The sequence below is a fragment of the Papio anubis genome, chromosome 10 (assembly GCF_008728515.1).
Source record: "Papio anubis isolate 15944 chromosome 10, Panubis1.0, whole genome shotgun sequence".
Lineage (NCBI taxonomy): Eukaryota > Metazoa > Chordata > Mammalia > Primates > Cercopithecidae > Papio > Papio anubis.
In genome coordinates, this window is record NC_044985.1 from 120,334,994 (window position 1) to 120,349,856 (window position 14,863).

The 14,863-nt window shown below is 36.7% G+C and overlaps 1 protein-coding gene across 4 annotated transcripts in view; it reads right to left on the reverse strand.

Moving 5' to 3' along the window:
- IQCA1 (IQ motif containing with AAA domain 1) overlaps positions 1 to 14,863 on the reverse strand; it is a 164,053-nt gene that overhangs the window by 131,364 nt on the left and 17,826 nt on the right. For 3 of the 4 annotated variants that reach the window (XM_009183394.3, XM_003908124.4, XM_009183397.4), the window contains exons 4-5: positions 13,759 to 13,950; positions 12,578 to 12,649 (exon numbers count right to left, since the gene is read on the reverse strand). In XM_009183394.3, the coding sequence (XP_009181658.1) occupies positions 12,578 to 12,649; positions 13,759 to 13,950 (264 nt within the window). The remainder of the gene's footprint in view (positions 1 to 12,577; positions 12,650 to 13,758; positions 13,951 to 14,863) is intronic. The other variant, XM_021924179.2, reaches the window with a different exon arrangement.

A 14,863-nucleotide genomic window follows, 5' to 3' on the forward strand; every position in this document is an offset into this window, starting at 1 on the left:
TATTGTCTTTATACCAAACTTCATTCAGAAAAAATTAATACAAACTTCATTCATTTGAGCTGAGTACATATAAACTACAAAATAACACTAAAAGAAAGTTAAAAACATGTAATTCTATCTTTGTATGGTATCAGTGTAAGCTAGTAAGACTTTAGCATGAACAAACTGAACATTGCCTAAGTTTCTGGTGTGTGGCACAGTATAGGTGTTCAGTAAATGTAGACTGAATTAAATAAAATGGAAATCTAATTAAATAGAAGTTGTTGAATCCCAACTGATTCTAAAGTAATATTTCATGTTAAACTTAGATTGTATTAGATTAAATCTTTTGACTTCTAATTTAATTTTTACAGTAGAAAACTGGACGTAATAATTCTTTTTATAATTACATTCTATATCCATGTGTCTCTTATGGGTGTTGAGCAGAGAAATACTAACATATCATCATGTACCCATCTACCCATATACACCATACAATGTGGAGATCTTAGGGGAAAAATTTATGAAACTCTACTGTCATTTAATATTACTTTTTTTGTTTTGTAAAACGTAGTACTATATCTTTATTTTAAAAAATGAATGCATAATAGATGTACATATTTTCAGTGTATATGTGATATCTGGATATATTCATGTAATGTGTAATGATCAAATCAGGGTAATTGGACTATCCATCATCTCAAATATTTATCTTTTCTTTATACTGAGAACATTCAAATCCTACTCTTTTAGCTATTTAGAAATATACAATTGATTATTGTTAACTATACTCACCTTATTGAACTATCAAACACTAGATCTTATTCCTTCTAAAGAACTGTATTTTTCTACCCATTAATCAATGTCTCTTCATCTCCCCTCACCCACCTACCCTTCCAGTCCTCTGGTAACCACCAATCTACTCTGTATCTTCAGATGATCTACTTTTTTAGCTCCCATGTATAAGTGAGAATATGTGATTTTTGTTTTTCTGTGCTGGCTTATTTCACTTAACATAATGACCTCCTCTTCCATTCATGTCTGCAAATGACAGGATTTCACTACTTTTTATGGCTGAATAATATTCCATTGTGTATATACATACCACATTTTCTGTATTCACTTATCTGCTAATAGGCACTTAGGTGGATTCCATATCTTGGCTATTGTGAATAGTGCTGCAACAGACATGCAAGTGAAGTTATCTCTTTGATGTATTGGTCTCCTTTCTTTGGGATATGCACTCAACAGTGGGATTGCTGGATCATATGGTATTAGGTTGGTGCAAAAAGTAATTGTGGTTTTTGCCATTACTGTTAATGGTTCTATCAGCCTAATAGTTGTATTTTTAGTCTTTTGAGGAACTTCCATACTGTTTTCCATAGTGGCTAATTTGCATTCCCACCAACAGTGCACAAGCGTTCCTTTTTCTCCACATTCTTGCCGGAATCCATTATTTTTTGTCTTTTTGATAATAATGTATTTTGATTGATTTTGCATATGGTGAGATATAGGGGTCTAGCTTTAATCTTCTGCATATGGTTATCCAGTTTTCCTAGCACCATTTATTGAAATGACTGTCCTTTCTCCAATGTAGGTTCTTGGAGCCTTTGTCGAAAATAAATGGGCTGTAAATGCATGGATTTATTTCAGGGTTTTCAATTTGTTCCATTGGTCTGTGTGTCTGTTTTCAAGCCAGTATCATGCTGCTTTGGTTACTACTGTTTTGTAGTATATTTTGAAGTCAGGTAGTGTATGTAATACCTCCAGCTTTGTTCTTTTTGCTCAGGATTGTTTGGGCTATTCAGCATCTCTTGTGGTTCTATAGGAATTTTAGAATTTTTTTTATTTATTTTTGTGAAGAATATCATTGTTATTTTGATAGAGATTGCACTAAATCTGTAAATTTATTGGGTAGTATTCATATTTTAACAGTATTAATTCTTCCAATCCATGAGCATGGAATATATCATTCCATTTTTTTGTGTCCTCTTCAATTTTTTCATCAGCGCTTTATAGTTTTCCTTGTAGAAATCTTTCACTTCTTTGGTTCATATTTCTCTTCTAGGTGTTTCATATCTTTTGTAGGTACTGTAAATGGGATTACTTTTTTGAATCTTTTTAGATTTTTTCACTGTTGGCTATAGAAATGCTACTGATTTTTGCATGCTAGTTTGTTTCCTGTAACTTTACTGAATTCATTTATAAATTCTCCCAGTTTTTTGATGGAGTCTTTAGGTTTTCCTAGCTATAAGATCATATCATCTGCAAAAAAGGCTAATTTGACTTCTTCCTTTCCAATTTTGATGTCTTTGATTTTTCTCTTTTGACAAATTACTCTGGCTAGGACTTCCAGTACTATGTTGAATAAAATTTGTAAGAGTGGGCATCCTTGTCCTGCTCCAGAGCTGAGAGGAAAGGCTTTCAAATTTTCCCCCATTCAGTATGATGTTAGCTGTGGGTTTGTCATATACTGCCTTTACTGTTGGGAGGTATGTTCTTTCGGTGTCCAGTTTGTTTAGAATTGCTATCTTAAGGGATGTTGAATTTTATGGAATGCTTTTTCAGCATCTATTGAAATGATCACATGGTTTTTGTTCTTGGTTTTGTTAATGTGATGTTTCATGTTTATTGATTTGTGTATGTTGAACCATTCTTGCATCTCTGGGATGAATCCTGCTAGGTCATGGTGAATGATCTTTCTTTTTTTTTTTCCTGATTCTATTTTTTTAAATGTAATTTCCAGGGTACATGTGCAGCATGGGCAGGTTTGTTACATAGGTAAATGTGTGCCATGGTTGTTTGCTGCACCTATCAACCCATCACCTAGGTATGAAGCCCCACATGCATTAGCTATTTTTCTTGATGCTCTCCCTCCACCCGCCCCCCACCTCCAACAGGCCCCACTGTGTGTTGTTTCCCTCCCTGTGTCCATGTGTTTAGTCTTTTGTTCTAAAAGTCCATGTGTTCTCGTTGTTGTGAATGATCTTTTTAAAGCATTGTTGAGTTTGGTTTGTTAGTGTTTTGTTGAGGATTTCTCCATCTATGTTCATTGGGGATGTTGGCCGGTAGTTTTCTTTTTTTGTTGTGTCTATGTCTGGCTTTGGTGCCAGACCTTATAGAATGAGTTTGAAAGTACAGATGACTTTTGAACAACATGGGAGTTAGGAGTGCTGGTGCCACACACAGCAAAAAAATCTACACATAGCATTTGACTCCCCAAAACTTAACTACTAATAACTTGTTGACCAGATGCCTTACTGATAACATAAACAGTCCATTAACACATATTTTATATATTACATGTATTACATACTGTATTCTTGAAGCGAGAGAAAAGAAAATGTTATTAAAATCATAAGGAAGAGAAGATTATTTATTACTAAGTAGAAATCTATCATCATAAAAGTTTTCATCCTCATTGTCTTCAAACTGAGTAGGCTGAGGAGGAGGAGAAAGAGGAGAGGTTGGTCTTGCTGTCTTAAGGGTGGCAGAGGCAGAAGAAAAATCTGCTTATAAGTGGGCCCATGTAGTTCAAACCTGTGTGGTTCAAGTGTTACCTGGTCTTTTGTTCTCTTTAATTTTTTTTTAATAGTTTGAGTAGTATTGGTATTAGTTCTTTAAATGTTTGATAGAATTTAGTAGGGAATCCATCAGGTCCTGGGCTTTTCTTTGATGAGAGGCTTTTTATTATTGATTCAATCTCATTAGTCATCACTGGTCTGTTCAGGTTTTCTGTTTCTTCATGGTTCAATTTTGGTAGGTTGTACACGTCCAGAAATTTATCTGTTTCTTATAGACTTTCCAAATTGTTGATGTACAGTTTTTTTTGTCATAGTTTCTAATGATCCTATGTATTTCTGTGGTATCATTGTTAAGTCTCTTCTTAAATTTCTGATTTCTTTTATTTTGGTCTTCTCTCTTTTTTCCTCCTAGTCTAGCTAAAAGTCTGTCAATTTTGTTATCTTTTCAAAAACTCAACTTTTCATTTTGTTGATTTGTGTGTATATGTGTTTTAGTATCAATTTCATTTATTTCTGCTCTGATCTTAATTTCTTTCCTTTCACTAATTTTGGGTTTGATTTCTCCTTGCTTTTCTAGTACCTTGAGGTGCACTATTAGGTTGTTTAAGCTCTTTCTGTTTTTCTGACGTAGGCCTTTATTTGCTATAAACATCTCTCTTAGTGCTGCTTTTGTTATATCCCATAGATTTTCATATGTTGGTTTCCATTTTCATTTGTTTCAGGAACTTTTAAAATTTTTTTCTTAATTTCTTCATTGACCTGTTGGTCATTCAGGAGCATGTTGTTTAATTTCCACATTTGTGTAATTTCCAAGTTTTCTCTTATTGATTTCTAGTTTTATTCCATCATTATCAGAAAAAATACTTGATAGGATTTCAAATTTTTAAAATTTGTTTTGTGGACTAACACATAGCCTATTCTGGAGACTATTCTGTGTGCTGACAAGAAAAATATGTATTCTGCAGCAGTTGGGTAAAATGTTCTGTAAATGTCAGTTAGGTCCATTTTGGTCTAGTGTGTAGCTTAATTCTCATGTTTCTTTGTTGATTTTCTTTCTGGATGATCTGCCCACGACTGAGAATGGGGTGTTGAAGCCACCTATTATTATTGTATTGTAGTATATCTCTCCCTTTAGGTTGATTTAATGTCTGCTTTATATTTGGGTGCTCCAGTGTTGGTTTAATATATAATTATTCTCTTGCTGAATTGACTCCTTTATCATTATATAGTAGCCTTTTGGGGTTCTTTTTTACAATCCTTGGTTTGTAGTCTTTTTTTTTTTTTGAGATGGAGTCTTGCTCCATCACCCAGGCTGGAGTGCAGTGGTGCGATCTTGGCTTACTACAGCCACCACCTCCCAGGTTCAAGCGATTGTCCTCTCGAGTGGCTGGGACTACAGGTGCCTGCCACAACATCTGGCTAATTTTTGTATTTTTAGTAGAGGCGGGGCTTCACCATGTTGGCTAGGCTGGTCTTGAACTCCTGACCCCAAATGATCCACGTACCTCAGCCTCCCAAAGTGCTGGGATTACAGGTGCGAGTCACTGCGCCTGGCCAGTTTGTAGTCTATTTTATTTAACAGAAGCATACATATTCCTGTCCTTTTTTTCCACTTGCATGGAATATCTTATTCCATTCCTTTCTTTAAGTCCATGTGTGTCTTTATAGGTGAAAGTGGCTTCCTGTACACAGCATATGGTTGGATCTTTTAATTTTTAAAATCCATTCAGCCACTCTATATCACTTAACTGGAGAATTTAGACCATTTACATTAAATGTTATTTTTGATAGGTAAGAATGTACTACTGCCATTTACATTTTTTTTCTGGTTGTTTGTAATTCCGCTCTTCCTTTCTTATACCCTTCCTTTGTGTTTAGGTGATTTTCTCTAGCAATATGTTTTAATTAATTGCTTTTTATTTTTAGTGTATCTATCATAGGTTTTTGCTTTCTGGTTATCATTAGGCTTACAACAAATCATATAAGTTATTTTAAACACATGAGGACTTACCTTTGATCACAAAGAAAGGCATAGAAATAAAGGAAAAAACTAAAACAACTATACTTTATCTCCCCATATTTTGACTTTTTGTTGTCTCAATTTACATCTTTTTATATTACTTGTCTCTTAACAAGCTGCTGTAGTTATTGTTAATTTTGATAGTCTTTTAGTCTTACTAGAGATATGAGTGGATTACACACCACAATTACAGTATTAGAGTAATTTGGCCTTGTCTGTATGCTTACTTTTATCAGTGGCTTTTAGATCTTTAAATGTTTTCTTTCTGCATGTTAGTGTCTTTTTCTTTCAGACTGAAGAACTCCCTTTAGTATTTCTTGTTAGATGAGACTGGCAGTGATGAATTCCCTCAAATTCTGTTTGTCTGGGAAACACTTTATCTCTTCTTCATGTTTGAAGTTCAGCTTTGTTGAGCGCAGTATTCTTGGTTGACAGGTTTTTTTTTTTTTTTTTCTTTCAGAACTTTCAATATGTTGTTCTACTACCTCCTGGCTTGTATGGTTTCCTTTGAGAAGTCTGTTACCAAACTGGAGCTCCGTTATACATTATTTGCTTCTTTTATCTTGTTGCTTTTAGACTCCCATTGCTGTCATTGACTTTTGAGAGTTTCATTATTATACACCTTGGGATAGTCTTATTTGGGTTTAATGTGTTTGGTGATCTCTAACCTTCCTATACTTGGATATTTTTGTCTTTCTCTAGGTTTGAAATATTTTCTGTTATTATTTATTTGAATAAGCTTCTACACTTTTTCAACTCTATCTTGAATACCAATGATTCTTAGATTTGCTCTTCTGAGGCAATTTTCTATATATTGTAGGTATTCTTCATTCCTTTTCATTATTTTTCTCCTCTGACTGTGTATTTTCAAATAGCTTGCCTTCAAGCTGATTCTCTCCTCTGCTTGATCCGTTTTGCTGTTAAGAACCTCTAATGTATTTTTCTGTCTAGCAAATGTATTTACCAGTTCCAGGATTTGATTTTTAAAAATTATTTCAATACCTTTGCTAACTTTCTCTGACAAACTTAAAAATTGCTTTCCTGTGTTATTTTGGAGTTGGCTGAGTTTCCTTAAAATTGCTATTTGGAATTATTGATCTGATGGCACACATGTTGCCATCTCATTAGGGTCAGTCACTGGCTTCTTGCTTTGTCTCATTGAGGAGGTCACATTTCCTGTTGGCTGTTATTTCTTGTTGGTGTAGGTATATGTCTTGTCATTAAAGAATTAGTTATTTTTTCCAGTCTTTTCTGTCTGGATTGTTTTGGTTTCCCTTTCATATGTTTGCTTAGGGGTTCTTTACAATTTACCTGTTGAATTTCCTTTATTGCTAGGTCACTGCCTCCTTTTCAGTACTGTATGGAACCTTAAGCCCAGGTTTGCATTAGCTCTAGCAAATGTTTGGAGTGCTGCCTGTCCCAATGGGGAAGGTCCCAAAGGGGATATCCCTGCTATACAGGAAGGCTGGCTAGTGGTTTGTGCCTGGGGGACCTGTCGAGCCTGCCTTCTACAGTGTGGTGCTGCTGAACAGCCATTCTGACTTTGCATCTCTTTTGGCCAAGATACAGTGAAGAGTTTTGTGGGCTGGGGTTGCTAGTCCTGCCTTTCCCTTTGTCTCGGGCTGCCCTAAAAGGTTTCTATCCCTACAGATACTCATGATGCTTCCTGTAGGTTGAGGCAGGGATAGTTCTCCTGCAAGGGAACCCAAGATGGGGAAGCTGCTTGTTTACTCTCACTTTCTCCAGGGTAGAAACCATGAGTCTGGGGGAGATTTTCCATACATGAGGTGCCTGGCAGATTGTGGGGAGGAGCACTGTGGATATAGAAGTCTAATTTTCTTACTATCGGCTCAGAGTTTTTTTTACTTCTCTGTGGCCCTGGAGGTCATATCATCCTTAAATTTAAGTTATGGGACATTGATGGTGATAATCTTGGTGCTGGATATTCGTTTTTGATTTTCTGTTGGGGGGAGTGAAGTCAGGCTGCTTCTATTCTGACATTTTGGTGAGCTGCTTTTACTTTTAAATATGTGGTTTTTTTCTAATTAACAAAGTAAAATTTGACTATTTTAGAAAATGTGATGATTACAGACAAAAAAGAAATATCCCAAAGCTCACACATTAAAGCATCAGCTTTATTCAGACTTGGCATATTTTCTTTCTTTCTTTTGTATGTGCGTGGATGTCTGTATATACTTAGTTGAAGTCTTTACCCTTCAGTTGAAATCTATATACTTTAGAATTATACACATAACATGTATAATTCTAAATCCTGAATTTTTACCTTGAGCATTTTCATGTAGTCAAAATTAGTCAGAAACACACTTCTTAATGCTGGCATATCACTACATTATACAGGGACATCATACATTATTTAACATTGTAATTATTTAACTAGACACATACTGTAAGAATACTAAAATAAGTTATTTCCAATTTTTTCACTATTAAAAAGAACACTGTCAGGAACTGCTATGCACACACATCTCTATTTTTGGTGATTATCTGAAGACAGAAATGTAACTTAAGGATGAAGAATATAAGTATCTTAACCATCCTGTGGCAACTTGCCAACTGGCTTTCAGAAAGGCTGAGTCCATTTACCTCCTTGTGTTAAGAATGAGCATCTCATCACAGCCTTGTCAATAATTATAATTTTAAAAACTGTTAATATTCTCCTAATAAGACAGACACCACTTACCCCATTTCACTAATTCTAAGATGCACATTTTTCATAGTTTAGCATATCTGAAATTAGGGATGGATGTGTATTACAATCAAGGTTGTGTTTTGGCTTATTTGGCAGCATTTTTTTTCTTAATGGCAACTAAAAATAATGATGCCTCTTACAATTGATGATATCTTAGATTCAACGAAATTACAGTAGAATCTCATGTAATTTTTATTTTGTATTTTTGACCACTAGGTAAGAGCCATGATTTATACAGAACCATTTCAGTATACATTTCACTTTCCTGTGTTATTTTGGAGTTGGCTGAGTTTCCTTAAAATTGCTATTTGGAATTATTGATCTGATGGCACACATGTTGCCATCTCATTAGGGTCAGTCACTGGCTTGAATTTTTTAAAACAAATTTAATTGTGGTAAAAGAACATAATATAAAACATACCAGTCTAACTACTTTTCAGTGTGCCTTTAAGTAGTGTTAACTATATTCACATTATTGTGCAACAGATGTCTAGAACTTTTTCATCTTGAAAATGGAAACTCTGTATCCATTAAGCAACAACTCCCCTTTTCTCCTTCCCCAGGCCCTGGCAACCACCACCTACTTTCTGCCTTCATGAGTTTGACTACTTTAGATAGTGCATATAGGTGAAACCATACAGTATTTGTCTTTTTGTGACTAGCTTATTTCACTTAGCATAATGTCCTTCAGGTTAATCCATGTTGCAGCACGTGTCAGAATTTCCTTCTCTTTTATAGCTGAATAATATTCCACCCAGTGAATTTCTACATCATAAAAATTTTTAACAACTTGCAGAAATTGCTGACCCATTGGATTCTGACAGCACACCTAAACAACTAAAAAGTAAAGGACAGGGCTGAGTCCCAAGGGGTTCCAATTTCCAAAAACAAATGTTGGCTTATTTTTGAAACACAAAGATCAAACAGAAATCAAGAATGTAGGTGATAAAATCAAGATATTTTTGAAATCATATCTGCTCTTTTGGTGTTATTTCCTGTTTTTTAGGGCATAAGCTTGGATATCACAATTTGAGAGTTTACCAACACAGATATGGTAAGACCATGCCCCTCCACTAGGAAACTAGGCAGTTCCAAGTTTCTGGAACATGGACTTGAATTCTTTCCTCAAGCAAAATAATTATGTGCGAACAACAAAGGCCATGTGGAGAGGCCACGACTGCAGGTGGAGCAATGCATGACGAGGGGCCAGAGTAAAATGTAAACTATTTTAAAACTAAACGAACTTGCCCTGTCATTTAGAACGTGCCATTATAAAACTGATGAAAATTACATGGCAATATCCTGAAAATTGAACTAAATTATATTTTAGTTATACTTAATACCACTGGCAAAATCTTTTAATTTATTTTAAATCCTAAAATCCCCCAAAAGAAAGCTGAGTATTTATACAAGAAGACTTAATTAAAATATGGCTTAAATGGTTAGGTTTATGGTTGATCACAGAACAAAAGGATTTAAAGTATCAACCACATAGTGGTGACCACTTTATTTATTTTCCCTGAAAGTGAGAAGAAGAAGGCAGTATTAGAAATTAACACTGAAACCTAAAAACAAAGAAGATTAGAAAGAAAACCATATCCTCACATTGGTTAAAATGTTGTATTTGTTTTACTTCTTACATTATTCTCTGACATTTCTACTGTGTCTACTGTTATAGACAGAAAAGAAAAGAATCCCGATTTTTGTCTTACCTGAAGTATATATTTGTTAAGTACATAGAATTGGAAAAACGTATTTCAAATTGACTATTATTTGATTAAGGTACAATTTTAAAAGCTACAAATTACTTAAGTCATGATTCATGTCTTTTCCCCCTCTGACATAATTTTGAACATGCATTTTATCTGTAATTTTTTAGACATAAAACACATGTTTATTGCAGAAAGATGTAAGACTAAGCAAACATTAAAAAATAGAATCATGGTGTTCATATTTTACATTTCCCAAAATATATAGAAACTCTAAAACATCATTTCTAAAGATACATAACGGGATATTTTAACTATTTCTGGGCACCAATTTCTTACAATTCTAAAACTATACTAATATGAATATCTATATATTGTATACTTTGCTCATATTCTTGGCTTTTTTTTTTTTTTTTTTTTGAGCAAAGAAATTCCAAGGGTTGGTACTACTGGGAAAGAAGGTGTGTTTGTAATGAGACAAACTGAACTTAGAAAGGTGGGCAATTAAACCCTCAGTGGCAGTCCCTGGGATTGTACTTGCCACTGGGTCCTTACCCAAACTGAGTGTCATCCTTACTGGGTCTCTTTTCTTTTGTTAGCATGGATTTTTAAAAGCGATTTAAGTTTCCTTATGGGCACTGTGCTGCACGGGGAGACTCCCCCTTCTCAGCCCTCATTCCTTGGTGCCTGCTTCCCAGCCGCCCGATCTGCGTCATGATCTGAGGGTTCTTCCTGCCTTCTTTAGCGCCCTCCCTTTATTCCTTACAGACATTCTCCTACTAAATCTCTTGCGTGCCTAATTCCACCATGGCCTCTGCTCTCACAGGACCCAAACTAACAGAGGCACTTTGAAGATCTTTTCAGCATTTGCTGCATGGTTGTTTTATTTAGGTTTTTTCTCCTTTGGTCAGTTTTGCTATTCATACTTCCCTAGACAGTTTTCTCTGTTCAATATTTTCTATTTTATGACCATAATTGTTCATGACATCACCTAATAGTTTTTAACTTGCTAGTGCCTGTGGTCATTGTATACTGTGTATATGACCACATATATGTCATATATATGTATGTGTATATATATGTCATGTGTTTGTAAATATACATATACACATATATACATATTTGTCATACATTTGTATTTTCTTTTCTTCTTTTCTTGATTAGTCTCACCAGGGCTCTGTATGTTATTAGCATTTTCAAAGACCGAGTCATTGTTTATCAATGTTCCTGTTTCGACATTTTTACCTGGGCACTGGATAACGGGTATCAAGCCAAGTAGCTCACCAGAACACACCTTAGGTCAATGCTGGAACAAGTCCCAAACATGCTTTCTTTTCTTTTTAAAATTACAATGTCCTTTAATGAAAACTGAGCAGGTCAACAAAGCCCCACTAGGACTGACTGGTCCCCTTCTCTGGTCATAATGAGCTTTGCAAAGAACTGGCTTCAGATGGTTTGACAGCTGCCTCCAAGTGCTAAAGGGATTGTCATGTGAAAGGGAAAGAGGACACATTCCAAGCTACTGCAGGGGACAGAGCCCAGCCTGGCAGTGGGATCTGCAGGGAGGCCAACTGCAGTTTAATGAAAGAGAATGGGCTCCTGTGGGAGGCAGAGGTTCTGTTTTCAGGAGGGGCTCGGGCAGAGGACAAGTCAGCCTTCCTCAGATGCCATGCACTCGATGAGGCAAAGCATGCAGAAAAATCTTTAGCAGCAGACAGACTCTAAGATGGTCCCAGTGACCCCGCCTCCTGGTCCTCTTCCCTCATGTAATCCCCTCCCCTTGAGTGTGGGTGGCCCCTATACCTTGCTTCTAACCAATATGATAGGGTGAAGGTAATGGGATGCCACTTCTGTGATCATTTGCATAAGATTCTGAGCAGCCCCTCTCTCCCTGCTGGCTTAGACGAAGGCAGCTGCCATATGGAGAAGCCCACATGGCATGGAGCTGGGGGCTGCCTCCAGCTAACAGCTGGCATGAACTGTGGCCCAGGATCTGATGCCCTACAGGGAAGAGAATCTTGCCAGCAACCACACAAGCTTGGAAGCAGGCCCTTCCACAGTTGATCCTCAGATGAGACCCCAGCCCTGGCTGACACCTTGACTGCAGCCTTGTGAGATCCTGAGCGGAGGACCTAGTTAAGGGGTACCCAGATTCCTGGTCCTCAGAAACTGTGAGACAACAAATTGGTGTTTTAAGCTACTAAGTTTGTGGTAACATTGTTATGTGACAATAGATAACTAATCCATCTTTCCAACTCTATGATTCAGTAATCACCAGCACCAAAAAAAAAAAAAAAAGGCCTGCTGTATCAATGCAAACCTACTGTCATGACCGTCCATACTAATATAGTGGTGTGCACTGCTGACATCAGACAGGAATAGCAGATTATGACAGTTCCTAGCCTGTTTCCACATCTATAGCATTCTGCATCTTGCAAAGAAATATGTAAATGGATATAACTCTGATCTCTTCAGATCTCCCTGAGCAGGTTTCTGTACCATATGGGTGACTCCATTCCATTAAATCATATATTTTTCTTTCCTTTCTTCCCTCAAATCTCTCTAAAGAAGACACAGTCTCACATATTCTACTGTCTTTAAGAAAACCAGATGCTATCTCTTAAAAAAAACTTACCATACCCAGGAAGATCATCTCCTCTTCTCTCAGTTTTTCAGTTTTCTTACATTGATGGAAACGTCGCCAAACCTAAAAACAAATAAATGGTTACTTGTTTAATACACACAAATATAAAGAAAACATGGTTTGCAGTTTCTCCTACATAAACTGCACATCTCAAAATGCCAACTAATCCTAAGCTCTAGGTTGTCCATGCGTGTGTTGACAGAATATTTTTTCTTCTGTGATCACAGGCAAAAAAATTATTAAAAAGAATGAACCATAGAACTGACCCATAATTGTTATTAGTGAGATTCCTTTACCTTGGTTTCTTCAAGAGGAACTTCTAGGTAGGAGGAACGTGAGGCTAGATCTAAGGATGGCACTTCATGGTTTTAAAGGAAAAATTTCCAAAGTAACGTGGGGAAATATAGTAACCTCCAAGAACTGTACAACTCAAGCTTTTAACTCAGATGCTAAAACTTTAAATATTCCCACAGAAACCCGAAAGAAATCAGTCTTTTATCCATCCTTCCCTACCACCTTCTCCTATTCCTATTCAGGGAAAATTAGGGACAAAGAGTCCTCATCTTCTGGCCTAATTTTATGTCCTTATACTTATTTTCTCTGAAACCTAATGCTAGTTTGTATCACATTGCCATCTGCTGCATTTCCCTGTAAGTAACCCTAGCCTCTATTTGAAAAAAAAAAAAAAAAATGGGGCACAAATCCATGGTGCTTATCTGATAAGGAAAGGAAACCTTACGGATTCCTTCCAGAAGGGACACTGATGTACTGGTTATTAGTGATGGCTGCTGCATGTTTCTGGAAGCTATTAAGGCCTGCTCCCCCTTCTGTAATTATATATCTGTGTGTGAATGTATTCCAAAAATCCATTAAGGATTTATATCCTCACTGCATTTCAGCAACATTCATTTCAACAATTACCAATGGTCTTTAACAATATTTGAATAAAATGCCCTGAGTTTAATACCTATTTAGAGTAAAAATTTGAAAATATGACCAAGCTTAGGTAATGGTTTCCCCAGGGTAAGTTAATAAATCTTTCTGGAATGTAATCCAGTTCTATAAGGGTAGGATTCGGGGTTTGAGTTTTGAAGCTCAGCCCCGAAGTTGGGATGCATCTTTAGTGTATAAGACACCCTGTACCCCCAACTCCAGGAGCTCTAGGTTTGCACCTTCTGAATGCAGAGTGCAGCAGCCCAGGTATCTGTCACTTTCTTGCCAAGCGTCTTGGATTGCTTTGCTCTGTATTCTTGCAGATAGATTTGCTTCATGAATAACGCCCTTAGGCGACCTTGCCGTGCCCTCTCAGCAATCTGGATTAATTTAACAGCCTGGTCGAAAGGCATACTCTTTACAGGGAATTTCTGCAAACAACAGTTAAGAGAAACCAATGTTTGAACATGTTAACCACATCAATTGATCCCGGACACATCACACGCTTACTTCAAACACAATCCTGCTAAGAGTCCCCACGGTTCATGACAAGTGTGAGAACCACTGAACACTGTTCATTTTTCCAATGAATGATGTATATTTCGATAACATGCCATACTCATGCAGTGATCCCAAATTTAAGGACCTCATGACTTTCCTTTATCCTTCTGCACAAAATACTAATTAGCTCCATGATGTTTTAGGTTGGCAGCAAATTCTACTAAAAATGCCAAGAAAATTGATTCAGTAAAACTTGAAATTGCTATCAATATTTCATTAACTTAAGAGGAGAAACATAGAAATGGAAAATATACCTCTAATATGAGCTTTTAAAATTTAAAATATACATGAAGTAAAATGCTGATCTTAAAATCAATTACAGAATGACCCAGTGAATATGACTGATAACAAAATCATTTTTGGGGCATTGAATTTTAGATATGAAAAGTCTTCCAGTGTCTATAAACTTGCACCTTAAAACATTCAAACATGATGAGTACTAGCAAAACAGAAAAATCAGGGCTGGTAAGTAAAATGTTTTGGGACATCTCATATGGTGTATGTGGAGACAAAGTTAAGCGAGGGGCTGTGCCATTTTTTGAGGAAAGAGGGACAAGAACAAAGGGCTCTGGGTGCATGCTGGGGCCTGTGTGGGCTCCAGGTGCATGCTGGGGCCTGGGTGGGTTCCAGGTGCATGCTGGGGCCTGGGTGGGCTCCGGTTGCATGCTGGGGCCTGTGTGGGCTCCAGGTACATGCCGGGGCCTGTGCGGGCTCCGGGTGCAGGTGAGGCCTGTGCGGGCTCCGGGTGCAGGTGAGGCCTGTGCGGGCTCCGGGTGCATGCTG